At 42.2% G+C, this 13,674-nt stretch overlaps 1 protein-coding gene across 5 annotated transcripts in view; it reads right to left on the bottom strand.

The window, feature by feature from the left end:
- Positions 1 to 12,664, bottom strand: part of MND1 (meiotic nuclear divisions 1) — a 75,208-nt gene extending 62,544 nt beyond the window's left edge. For 4 of the 5 annotated variants that reach the window (XM_005653581.3, XM_005653582.3, XM_005653580.3 and 1 more), the window contains exons 1-4: positions 12,589 to 12,623; positions 9,247 to 9,288; positions 6,241 to 6,306; positions 3,311 to 3,368 (exon numbers count right to left, since the gene is read on the bottom strand). In XM_005653581.3, coding sequence (XP_005653638.1) covers positions 3,311 to 3,368; positions 6,241 to 6,306; positions 9,247 to 9,288; positions 12,589 to 12,591 — 169 coding nt within the window. In that variant the 5' untranslated portion in view covers positions 12,592 to 12,623. Of the gene's footprint in view, positions 1 to 3,310; positions 3,369 to 6,240; positions 6,307 to 9,246; positions 9,289 to 12,588 lie in introns of all 5 variants that reach the window. The other variant, XM_003129137.6, reaches the window with a different exon arrangement.

Raw genomic sequence — 13,674 nt, forward strand, 5'->3', positions numbered from 1 at the left:
CATCATAAATCAAATTAAAAAGCCAATAACTGGGGAAATGCAGTAACTTTTACAGATCAAGTTAATAAGTTAATAAATAAGGAACTTCTAAAATTAACAAGAAAAGACAAATACTTCAACAGAAAAACAAAATACTTCAATGGGCAACTATAAAAAACATATGGTCAGTAAATAAGAAAAATGTTCAAACAAACTAATAACTGAAGAAATGCAAAATAAAGCATGAGATGTGATTTCTTAACTATCAAATTTAAAACATTAAAAATTAGAATAAAGGATTCAGGGAAATGGATACTCTCAACATGGGTGGAAAAACATAGCCGTATGTATCTAAAACCTTAGATTTATGTATCTCATATAGAAATTCCACTTTTATAAATTCAGCTAAAGAAAACAATGATGGACAGGCATAAAGACAGGCATCCTTGTCAAAGCACTGATTTCAACAGCCCAAATGTGGAAATTAGCCCAATAACTGGACTCTTAAAAGTGCTTTATTGCAATGATATACTACACAGTCATTAAATTTACATTATAAAATATATAATGGCCTGGATATACATACATCCAAAATGCATTACACAGAAAATTAAGTTAAAAGGCAGTATGCACTAATTTGACAGTAGTTATTTTCTTTTTCCTTTTTTTTGGCTGCACTTGTGGCATGTGAAAATTCCCAGGCCAGGGACTGAACCTGTGCCACAGCACTGACCAGAGCAGCTGCAGTGACAAAACTGGATCCTTAACACACTGAGCCACGGGAGAACTACTTGACAGTAGTTATCTTCAATTTTTTTTATTTTATTTTATTTTTATTTTTTGTCTTTTTGCTATTTCTTTGGGCCGCTCCCGCGGCATATGGAGGTTCCCAGACTAGGGGTCGAATCGGAGCTGTAGCCACCCGCCTACGCCAGAGCCACAGCAACGCGGGATCCGAGCCGCGTCTGCAACCTACACCACAGCTCACGGCAATGCCGGATCCTTAACCCACTGAGCAAGGGCAGGGACCGAACCCGCAACCTCATGGTTCCTAGTCGGATTCGTTAACCACTGTGCCACGACGGGAACTCCTAGTTATCTTGAATTTAAGAAATTAAGAGGCAATTTTTATTTTTCTTTTTTTTTGCTCATTTTTCTTAATTTTTTTCCACCAATGACCATGTGTTAACTTTTTTTGGCTAAGGAAACTAAAACGAAACTCCTACGAAAAATTAAACAATAAAGAAACTGAAAGTTATGGTCAGGGATAAGATTAACAATCAGAAAAGAGCTTAAAAATAGCATGTAAAAACGCAAAGTCATATTTCACAAATGTTTGAAAGTCACGAACCATTCTTACTTTCTATTAAGTAAAACTATACTAAGAAATTATCTATATTCTAATGTCCATTTTACTTTACCCAGAGAAGATCCCCCAACTTAAGGAAAATACATTAAAAATTTAAAGATTTAATAAATAAAAAAATAAAATCTACACCAAATGCAGAATATTCAACTTCATTTATAAATAAGTACAAACTGAAATGTCAGAATTCTAGAAATGAAAACGGTTCTGAGAAACGAACTTGAGTATAATTTGGAATAGCCTTTCCTGAAGGTAATTTGAGAATACAAATAAAAAGCCTAAAACTACAAGTCTTTTTCTATTGTATTTCTAGGGACATTTCCTAATGAAACAATAGGAGATGTGGAAAAAAGCTTATGGCAGGGCTGAGGGGGATGAGCAGGTGGAGGAGCACAGAGGAGTTTCAGGGCAGTGACAATACTCTGTAGGACACTTTAATGACATAATGATCAATCCATGTCATTATACATTTGTCCAAATCCACAGAATGTACAACACGAAGGGTCAACACTAATGTAAATTATGGCCTTAGTGTGATTATGATGGATCAATGCAGGTCTCTCAATGGTAACAAAGGTACACTGGTGAGTGACGTTGATAACAGGGGAAGCCAGGCATGTGTGTGGCCAGGAAGCATGTGAGACATCCTATCCCTTCCTCTCAATTGTGCTGTGACCATAAACATACTCTAAAAAATAACTGAGAAAGAATTTATAGATGGTATATTAATTACACATTAATTTTAGCAAAACTGGGGAATAACCCAGATGGTCAACCATAGTTAAGGGGCTAAGCAAATATGGCACAGTACATGGACAAAGAATGAAAGGTTAGGAGATGCAGATGTTATAAATCATTTTGTTAAAAGCAAAGGACATAGGTAAAGTAGATGACACAATGTCATATGGAAAAAATACATGAGCTATAAATGCAGCATGGTTCCCTCTCAGAGAAAGGGACCAGTTCATACTATACACAGATAAACAGATCCTATGAATAAGACATCAAAATGCATCAAAAATGTTAACAGCAGCGATCTCAGAACAGAGAGGTTATGAACAACTTTTATTTTCATTATATTCTTTATAATTTCCAAAGCTGTTAAAATAAACACATACAGTTTATGTAATCAGAAACTGAAGTTTAAAATATACATACATCATACGTAGGGGGCTTAACAGTGACCCTTCAAAAGGTAACTTCTAGAACCTATGAATGGGACCTTATTTTGGAAAAAGGTCTACATAGATACAATTAAGGCTCTGATGGTGAAATCACTCTGTACTTTGGGTGAGTCCCCAGTCCAATGACACGTGTCCTCACAAGAGAAGAGGAGAAAACAAAGGCAATGGCCACGTGAAGGAAGAGGCAGAGATTAGAATGGTGTGTCTATAAGCCCTGCACTATTGGCAGCTGCCAGACACTGGGAGGGAAGCATGAAACAGCTTCTCCCTCGAAGCCTCCAGAGGAAACCAGCCCTGCCAACACCGTGACTTCAGACTTCTGGCCTCCAGAACTATAAGAAAATAAACTTCTATTGTCTTAAGCCACCAAGTTTTTTGTAATTGTTACAGCAGCTGCAGAAAACTAACACACCATGTAAATCACATTTAACAGACACTAGAACATATATGAACAGCTTTTACTTCTTTTGAAGTAAATTATACCCATAAATGTGTATAACCGTGTGTGTGTGTGTGTGTGTGTGTGTGTGTGTGTGTGTGTGTGTGTGTGTGTGTGTGTGTACACGTGCACAGGAATGCATGCATAGTCCATTCTTGTTTTCCTGGAGTAAATATTCCAAACAAGAATCATGGTTTGTGACCCAGAGACTTTATACAGAGACTTTTACAAACAAACATTCTTCATCTCTAGAAATGTATGTTTCCTTACAGTTAAAGACTATTGCAGGAAAGATGACTTGGCATATACACCACAACATTCTAGCACACACTTGATACTTACTAATGCCTTTTTCTTTGGGAGCAATCTTCTCCATGTCTTTTAACTGAAATACATCTTTCTGTTTAAAAGAGTTAAAAAAAAAAGAGATGAAAAATGCATATTTGTTTTCTACTATATATTTATACCGACTATAATTATGTTTATGAGCTAAAAGAAACTATAATTATCTTGTTCAACACCCTCAACAGAACTTCAAATGGACGGATTCTGCATAAACATACCATTCTTCAAAGTACCTGGAAGGCAGAACATAAAGGTCATCATCCCCAGGAGATATAAAATCTAACTACGATGAGGAAGTTCCCATTGTGGCACAGCGGTAACAAGCCTGACTAGTATCTGTGATGATGCAGGTTCGATCCCTGGCCTCGCTCAGTGGGTTAAGGATCTGGCGTGGCCGTGAGCTGTGGTGTAGGTTGCAGATGTAGCTTGGATCCTGAGGGGCTGTGGCTGTGATGCAGGCCGGCAGCTGTAGCTCCAATTTGACCCCTAGCCTGGGAACTTCTATGCTATGGGTGTGGCCCTAAAAAGCAAATAAACAAACAAATAAACGAAACACCGCAAAAAACCTAGTTATGATGAATCATTTGTTAACGTGAGATAATCAGCTTCTCTGACACTTTGATTTGAAGAAAACACAGTGCTTTGCTTAGCATATACCATTCATCACAGACTTAGCAGTTCTAACTAAAAGCAAAATGACAGCTGTCAAGATTTGCTTACAATTAAGGTTTCATGGAAGCTACACTTAAAATAAGAAAATCATGGAGTTCCCGTCGTGGTGCAGTAGTTAACGAACCCGACTAGGAACCATGAGGTTGTGGGTTTGATCCCTGGCCTTGCTCAGTGGATTAAGGATCTGGCATTGCCATGAGCTGTGGTGTAGGTTGCAGACGTGGCTCGGATCCTGCATTGCTGTGGCTCTGGTGTAGGCCCATGGCTATAGCTCAGATTAGACCCCTAGTCTGGGAACCTCCATATGCTGTGGGAGCGGCCCAAGAAAAGGCAAAAAGACAAAAAAAAAAAAAAAATACAATTCGTGGCTGCCTTTCCGTCATTCACCTATACATGTTACGTGTCTACCACATGCAAAGTAAAACTTATGGTCTCCGGAGGAGACAGTTTAGGGGGTGGGGGGATGTGCTTGGGTTGTGGGATGAAAATCCTGTGAAACTGGATTGTGATGATCACTATACAACTACAGATGTGATAAATTCATTGAGTAATAAAAAAGTTAAAAATAAATTAATTTAAAAAAACATTATGAGAAGATGTACACATAGAATATTTAATCTTGGAGTTGCCGTCGTGGCTCAGCGGAAAGAACTCAGGGACTAGTCATCATCCTCACTTACAAACTTTATCGATTTATCTTCCTAATCATATCATCATTATTAATATTTTGCCCTGTTCTGAACTACCAGTGACTTTTAGTCAGTCATTGTACACAAGATTAGTAAGATTTCACTTAGCGGGCAAATAGTTTTTTTAAAAGTCCCCATAATATTTTGCTTGTCTTACTGAGAACCTGCATTATCAAAATGAAAATGTCAAGTATTATCATGACTTACTAACTTCATACTCTATTTTGCCATTTCTCCCATCTTCCTCACATTTGTAAATTATGCAAACAGCCAGTAGGTTGGGGCCAGACTAGATTTTGAACGTCTTCTCAGGTACTCATGATATAGAAGGTAACATTTTTTGTTAGGTCAAAAGTCTGGAGGGAGCTCCCCTTTGTGGCTCAGCAGTAACAAATCCAACTAGCATTCATGAGGACACAGATTCGATCCCTGGCCTCATGGGTTAAGTGGGTTAAGGATGTGCCATTGCTGAGAGCTGTGGTGTGGGTCACAGATGTGGTTCAGACCCTGCATTGCTGTGGCTGTGGCGCAGGCCAGCAGCTGCAGCTCCAACTCACCCCTAGCCTGGGAACCTCCATATGCTGAGGGTGCGGCCCTAAAAAGAAAAAAAAAGAAAAAGTTTGGACCTGGAAGCAAGAAAAGCCAGTATACCGCAATATGATGAAGAAAACCAGCTAGAGCCGGGTGACCGAGTTTGAATCCTGGCTCTGCCACTTAGGAGCAGAAACTTCAAACATATTTCCTGTTAGTGGCAGGCACATATGCCTGGAATAAATTAATCAGGCTTATGTACCATCACATACATATTACACAAACACATGTTTATACATGTAAAGAGGCAGTATTTGCACTGCCTTTATTATTATTATTATTATTTTTTGCTTGCGGCACATGGAAGTTCCCAGGCTAGGGGTCAAATAGGAGCTGTAGCTGCCTGCCCACACCACAGCTTGCAGCAATGCTGGATCCTTAACCCACTGAGCGAGGCCAGGGATCGAACCCATATCCTTATGGATACTAGTTGGGTTCATTACCCACGGAGTCAGTGGAACTCCTTTGCACTGCCTCTAAAATCAGATAAGCCTCCCGGGGTTTTTATCCTAATACTACCACTTCCATTTTTGAGACCCAGGCTGGTATCTTAGGCCGCGGCTCAGCTGTCCAGCTCTGCAGAGTGAGGATAACAATAGCGTTGATCTCACAGGGTTAAAAAGGATAAGATCAGATAATCTGCACGAGTGCTTAGAACTGAGACGGGCACCTAGGAAACACTCAGGAGATATGAGTTGTTATCATTACTATATTTAGACAAAGGGGACACAATCAACTGTATGCTTCAGAAAGATAATTCAGGTGCCAGAGGGAAGAGAAGAAGCCATGAGCACTGGGACAGGGTTCTCTCATGCCCCGCAGCTCACAGGAACCATGACTATTTGTAGAATTTTGTTCCTTCTTCGGGAAATTGGTCAGCAATGATTGCTAATGAAAAGGGTAGAGTTAGTACTGGATGACATATACTTAAGAAAATTACACAAAATACTAAAAACACAATGGAAAACGACTTACCGTCTCAAAAAATATTTCCATCATGCGGGCTCTCTTCTCCTCTGCACTCAGTCCTTTTTTCTTGGACTAAAGCACAAAAATTAAAAAGTAAATGCTGCATTTTTTTTTTAAAAAAAGCAATGCTTTTTAAAACAACGTACTCGAAACAATATTAGGAACAATGCTCAGTCTTCGCGGAGACCAAGAGGTGTAATAACACTCAGAGCCAGGCCTCAAGACAGCTTAACAACGCTACTACTTTACGGCAAGCCTTGCGCTAGGTGCTGCGCTATAATAAAAACTGGGATTGGGACAGAGCCTGGACTTTTGCAAATTCAGTATGTATCAAATGATCCAAGAAGGCCTGTATTTAACTTCAAAAGACGTACAATTTCTCAAAGAAAATAAACAGACACAACTACTACTAATTGACAAACAGCTAGGACATGCTCAGATTGCTGCCTGGCACAGAATGAATGAATTCCACTCGGGAAAGGGAGGAGGGTGAGCTAGGAAGGCTGGGGAGGAGCAGGATTTTGGCAAGTTGAGAAATGGTGAGACGCGTGTCCTGGAGAGACGAAACACAGACACAAGATTACAGAAGTGTGTGGAATGCTCCAGAAAGACCAACACTCAGGGGGAACTACTATACATATGGAGTATGTAGAGGAAGTGGCAGAGGAGATGAGAAAGCTGGTCTGGGGCCAGATTATGGACAGCTGATTGGCCAGCCAAAGAGAGTGGACTTCATTCCAGGCAATGAGGAGCTACTGAGCAATTTCTAAAGTAGGGAGTGACAAGATCAGAGCCACTTCTTGGTATGACAGGAGCATTCCAGAGGGAGCCTGGAGGCAGGAAAGAAGAGGAAAGCCTTCTCCAATTCAGGTTATTAGTACCCCGGAACCAGCCTTTAGCCAATCTGAAATGTAGATTATTAATAAATTTTACTCTGTATTGTAGATAGCGTATATACCTATAGCTGAAGGCCAAGTTTTTCAAAAGCCCAAAACTTCCTCCATGCAAATATTCACAGAAAATAACAGAAGAGGATAAGAACCATTATTTCTAGTTCTCTTGTGGAGAATTCCACACTATTGTTTCTAAAGTAACCTGCATCTCTCTCAAAAATTGCATATGGGATGATGAAGGAACATGAATGGTTAGATAAGAGCTTTAAAATACTTGATAGCACTTAAAAAGCAGAAAGAAAGAAACCAACAACCATAAACCTATCCAACTATAAACATCAACAGACATGAGAGCCTACACTAGTTAGGGGAAGGAATTTGGAACTGCCATTCTGAACACCTTCTGGGTACAAGGCCTTGGAGCCCAGTAACTCATTTTCACAGCAAATTATCCAGTGTTTCTTGATGGATCATATAGATAAAATAAGCAGCGTCAGAGTTCATACTTCCCTTTTTCCTCTGTCCACAAATACAACTGTTCCCCAGGCTGTTCCACTGATCCCCTCATCTCCGCACACCTTTTCTTTGCTCTCACCTGCTTTCGTGGCTTTAACATGCACCTATGCTGAGATCTCAAATTGGGTGCCTGAGCTTCAACTTCACATATGGACCTGCCTGCTGAACAGACTGCAAATTCAGGAGGTCTAAAATGCCCTCTTCCTCTTGCACAATGACTCCCCAGACCTGCTGTTCTGGCTCTTGAGTTCAGTTAGATGCCACCCTGTCCCCCAAGCCAGAGGCCTGGCAGTCACCTGAGGTTCCTTCGTGTCTCTTACTCTACATCCAACCCATCACCAAGTGTGCCAGTATCAGTGCTTAACTGTGTCTCGAATCCACCTGTCAGCTGCAGCCCTCAGTTCAGACCTTCACTATCTGTTTCCTAGAACGTACCTGCCGCCTGCTGACCATGCTCTGCTCACCCTTCAAGTCCACATTCCACGCTGCCCCAAAGCAAACCTAACCACGCCTCCTCCTTGCTTAAAGGAAGTGCTCCCAACCCTCCGGAGGAAGTATCCAACCCCCTACGATGCCATCCAGGACCCTCTGCCATCTGACCCAGCCTCCCCCTCACGGGTACCACTCCCCACCTCCAATTTACAGAAATGACATGAAGAGCCAAGCAACTCGAACGGCAATACAAAAGCTACTTGTAATTCTCCACTTGCAACATGCTTTTCCCCACTTCTCTGCCTTTTAAATGTTGTTCTCTGTCTATCTAAAACACCTTCCTCTAGTGCAAATCAAAACCACAGTGAGACGTCACCTCACACCTGTTAGAATGGCCATCATCAAAAAGACCACAAATGACAAATGTTGTTGAGGATGTGGAGAAAAGGGAAATCTCCTACAGTATTGATGGAAATGTAAATTGGTGCAGCCAGTGTGGGAAACAGCAGTGAGGTTTCTCAGAAGACTGAAAACAGAACTACTGTAAGAACCAGCACTTCCAGGAGTTCCTGTCATGGTGAAGAGGTTAACAAATCCGACTAGGAACCATGAGGTTTCCGGTTCTATCCCTGGCCTTGCTCAGTGGGTTAAGGATCCGGTGTTGCCATGAGCTGTGGTGTAGGTTGCAGACTTGGCTTGGATCCTGCGTTGCTGTGGCTCTGGCATAGGCTGGCGGCTACAGCTCCAATTCAACCCCTAGCCTGGGAACCTCCATATGCCATGGGAAGCGGCCCTAGAAAAGGCAAAAAGACCAAAAAAAAGACAAAAAAAAAAAAGAACCAGCACTTCCACTCCTGGGTATGTATCCTAAAGAAACAAAAACACTAATTTGAAAAGATATGTGCATCCCAACCTTCATACTAGTATTATTTACAATTGCCAATACATGGAAGTAACCTAAGTATCCAGTAGATGAATAAAGATGTACACACACACAATGGACTACTACTCAGTCAAAAAAAAGATGTTGCCATTTGTAGCAACACAGATGGACCTGGAGGGCATTATGCTAAGTTCAATAAGTCAGAGAATGACAAATACTGTTTGCTATCACTTATATATGGAATCTAAAAAACACAACAAACTAATGAATGAAACAAAGAAGACTCACAGATATGGAGAGCACACTAGCAGTCACCAGCGGGGAGAAGCACTATGGAGTAAGGGGGAAAAGGGTTATCATGGGATTCTATGAAATCATGGTGCATGAAACTTTTGAAAATTATAAAGCATTGTAGAGTTTAAAGAATCTTTCATTCAATAAAAACACAAAATAAAACAAGAGTTCTTCAGTACCTGAACTGCCTTTGCCTTCCCAAAGAAGAGTCAATATAAAGACCAGTTCTCAATTTTACCACCATGTCTCTAAAGCGCCAACCCCCCAGTCTGAGGCTATTTAGGCTCCCAAACCCCACAACACCCCTTGTACTCATATAAATAATTGCAGGGTGAATTGATCAAAAGAAATTCTGTGATAATCATTTACTGCCATGCTTGGAGAGGTAAACCAGTGAAATCTCAGGTAGGCAAGTTCCATGAAACCATAAACCATGAAGATCTGTTCACTACACATAGAGAGCTAGAGCTCAATACTGTGTTATCAGCCTCCCTTCATGCTGGCCTCTGCAGTATCTGAATAAAGCAAGAAATTCACACCCAGAGAGAAGGCCCATTCAACCTATTTCTCTAGTCCAGTTGTTCTCAAACTGCCTTACAGAGATTAGATCATTTCAGGAGCTTTTAACAACTTCTGATACCCAGGCACATCCTACATGAAATGAATCAAAATCTCTGAGACAGGGCCTTGGCCTCATATTTTTAATATTTCAGGTGCTTTGACTGTGCCCCAGGATTGAGAACACAGCTTTGCTCAGGCCAGAATCTAGAGGTTATGTTAGGGGCTCTGTGAGGCAGTGATAATCCCTTTAGGGCTTTAGTCTGTGGCTGCTTCAGTGGAAAATAGTTCCAAAAGTTCTAGAAAAGGCTCCTAATGTTTTGGTATTATAAACTGCTCCTGTTGTGGCTCAGCAGAAATGAACCTGACAAGTATCCACGAAGATGTGGGTTTGATCCCTGGCCCTGCTCAGTGGGTTAAAGATCTAGCGTTGCTGTAAGCTGCAGGGTAGGTCACAGACAAGGCTCGGATCCTGAGTTGCTGTGGCAAAGGCCGGCACCTACAGCTCCAATTTGACCTCTAGCCTGGGAATGTCCATATGCCACATCTGAGTCCATAAAATGCAAAAAACAAAAACAAAAAAACTGCTCCCTGAGAGCCCCTGGACTCTATAACAATCTACCGCACAGAGGCTGTTGAGATCTGGGAGAATCTAGGAGGCATCTAGGAGAACCTGATGCCCTGAGGGCACACAGCTTCAGGAAAGCCCTCAACAGTCAGCTTAGCAGCTGTGAAAGTTACTCAGGAAACATGGATGAGATCTATCAACTGACAACACTGATTTCAGGCTAATTTATTCATCAGTCTGTTTCTGACTACAAATAGGTTTTATTATTAACCACAGCAGGAGAGTATATGAGTGGAAACGAATCTGACTAGTATCCATGAGGACACGGGTTCAATTCCTGGCCTTGCTCAGCAGATTAAGGATCTGGCGTTGCTGTGAGCGGTGGTGTAGGTCACAGATGCAGCTCAGATTTGGAGTTGCTGTGGCTGTGGCGTAGGCCAGCAGCTACAGCTCCGATTTGACCCCTAGCCTGGGATCTTCCATATGCCACAAGTTCGACCCTGAAAAACAAAAACAAAAAAACAAAAACTTATGAAAAAGGATACCATACTAATCTAAATTTGGAAATTTCCCTTCCCCCAAATCAACAAGATCTCCTGTAATACTTAAGATTAAAGAAAATCCCCATAGTGTAAGTTAGAGATGTACTCAAATGAGTAAGTGAACTCGACTTGAGGCAATGAAAGAACCTTCTCCAATTAGGAGTTACAGCATTCCTCAAGTCAGTCCAATTGATCAACTGCAATAACATTGTGAAAAATTAAAAGTAGGTAATAACTGCTACCCTTGGAAGTGAGAGACCATATTGCATTTCTCCAATTCCAAAAATATGCCTGGACTCAATAACAACTGTTTATGCAGCAAGTGTAACCAAACTGAAACACGTATTAACAGAGAACAAAAATTATCTTTGATCAACAGAACACTAAACTTATTTCCTAATAATGCAGGAAAAATAGGAAGTGTGTATCTTATGAGAACTAGTTTGTTTCATGTTTCTCCATCACGAGGTAAACATCAGAAAAGTTAGTACATGAAACCATTTAGTAATTAGAAAGTGATTCAGGTGTAGAGACAGATTAAGTAAAAAGACAAAAACAGAAAAAGTTAATGCACGTGTACTGCAGAGCTCTCAGCAGTTAGTTCTATCAGGGCAGTAACTCTATAAAAAATATATCAGGGAGCACAGGTTCCTGATTGAAGTGGGGGCCTGTTTGGCTTCCTACACCAGTGTGTATGCCCAGGTGGCTGGGCTGTTAAGTTAAACCACAAAGAAGCCGTTATCAGTTATAACTACATCTGGACAAGTACCTACAAATAAACGCCATGCAAACTAGATCCCTGTCCACCATTAGCTTAATAAAATAACGGCCACTTAATTAAGATATTAAAAGCTCAGATTCATTTCATTAGAGGTTGACTCCACCAACAGAAGAGATGCGGGGGCGGGGGCGGGGCGAGCAAGGAAGGAATAGGATAAAACCTGGGAGGTTTATAAAAAATGATTTGATGAGCGGAAAGACATCAAATTCACAAAGGGAAAGACAATTTGGAATCTTCCCAGGACTTAACCTTCCATCCTTGCATGCAACAAAGACTCAGTGCTTCCCTAATAAAGCGACTAACTCCCAACCAACTAGCAGTCCCTTTGAAGCACAAAAGGACAGGGATTCCCGCCTTTCGGTAAAAACCAACGCATTTTCGCAGAAATATCTAAGTGGCACAGTGTGCAGATTCGTTAGGTCACCCTGGAGACTACGCGATTCTGAAATGTACTCTAGTGTTATAGCGTCTGCAACCACGCAACCGTCCGAGGTCAAGCGGGTCCCTGGGCAACTCTGCGCCCCCTCCTCCTGTGCTCGGTCGGGGGCGGGAGCCTAGGCGCTGTGCTCGGGCAGCGACTCGTGGTCTTGCTTATGCTGCTGGCTTTAGGAAATACTCGGGGCACGTTTTCCAACGCTCCGTATTGAACTAACCCGCCCGGGAGGGCGCTGGAGCACGAGGGCGGGGGTCCCAGCGCGGCGCCTCAGCCTCTCGGCTCGGGCCGCGGGGGTGGGAAAGCGAGGGACAGCCGAGGCGCCGACTTGGCGCGAAAGCCGGCACCGCTGCCCGCCCGGACGGCCGACGCAGGGCCGTCCGACGCGGCCAAGAGGCTCGGCGGCCCCGCCACGGGGGTAAAGGGTACCGGGGAGGGCGCCCCCAACTCTTACCATGGCGCGGACGGCACGTCTTCCGGGGGCGGGGCATGTGCGCCGCGAGGGGCGGGGCGGGCCCCGAGGTTTTGATTTTGGCGCCGACCCCGCCCCCGGGGCGGAGCTGCGGCGGGGAGGAGGTGAAGGAAGCCCAGAGAGCGCGCAGCGACCCCTGGCGGCCCCTCCAAGAGGCTGGCCGGGGCCTTCCTGGGGGCGGGGCCCGTTTGGCTCCGAAGGTCCGCGCGAAGGGGAATCGAGTTGCCGCGGAAAGAGGAAGATGCAGGCAAGCAGGGGAGATTCAGGCGAGTAAAGTCCCCTCTTCTCTCCCTCTTGGTGACTGTGACTTTTTTTTTTTTGGAGAGGAAAGCCCTCGCCTTTACGTCTTCGCTCAGCGGAAACGCGGCCTAAGTTTGCCTTTATTTAAAAACACGCAGTTTTGTTGCAGGGGAAGGAAATCCATCAGGATTTGCGTGGTTTGGAGCGGACTTTCTTCTAATTTCACGCCTTAACTTCTCGCTTTTTTTTCTACTGCTTTTCTAGCTTTTTAAAATCCCTTTGTTTGTATGTTTGACTTTTTTTTTTTTTTTATGAAGGAGACCGAATTTCAAATCAAAATGGTCGAAAATTTGCTACCGCATTACTTGACAAGAGATGACGATTCGGATCAAAAGCTCAGGACCCTCCTCCTCAAGATGCTAGAAAATTAACTCAGACTTTTCAATTATACTGAAAGTTATTGTACGATATAGATATATATTTTAAAGGACATTAAGTTTACTAGAAATAGAGTGGCATCTAAAACAAATTTATATCTGCTATTGTTTCTTACAGAAGTAAGGTAAGGGATATATTGAATTGCTTAGGGTTTCACTAATTTAATATTTCTTAGAGCTCGATATTCAGTTGTACAACATGAAATAATTTTAAAACTGTGAAAGTGTAGTCATTTGGCATTCTAATTCTAGTATTAGAAAATGTGTAATTAAGGCACCATACCCTAGATTTCTCACGTGTTGCTCAAGATACAGCCAAAGTAGGTATGTTAGTAAAAAATTGAAGGGATATTTAAGAAAAATATTAAGTAATTATGCACGTGCTATAGAG

This window comes from Sus scrofa, chromosome 8 (assembly GCF_000003025.6).
Source record: "Sus scrofa isolate TJ Tabasco breed Duroc chromosome 8, Sscrofa11.1, whole genome shotgun sequence".
Lineage (NCBI taxonomy): Eukaryota > Metazoa > Chordata > Mammalia > Artiodactyla > Suidae > Sus > Sus scrofa.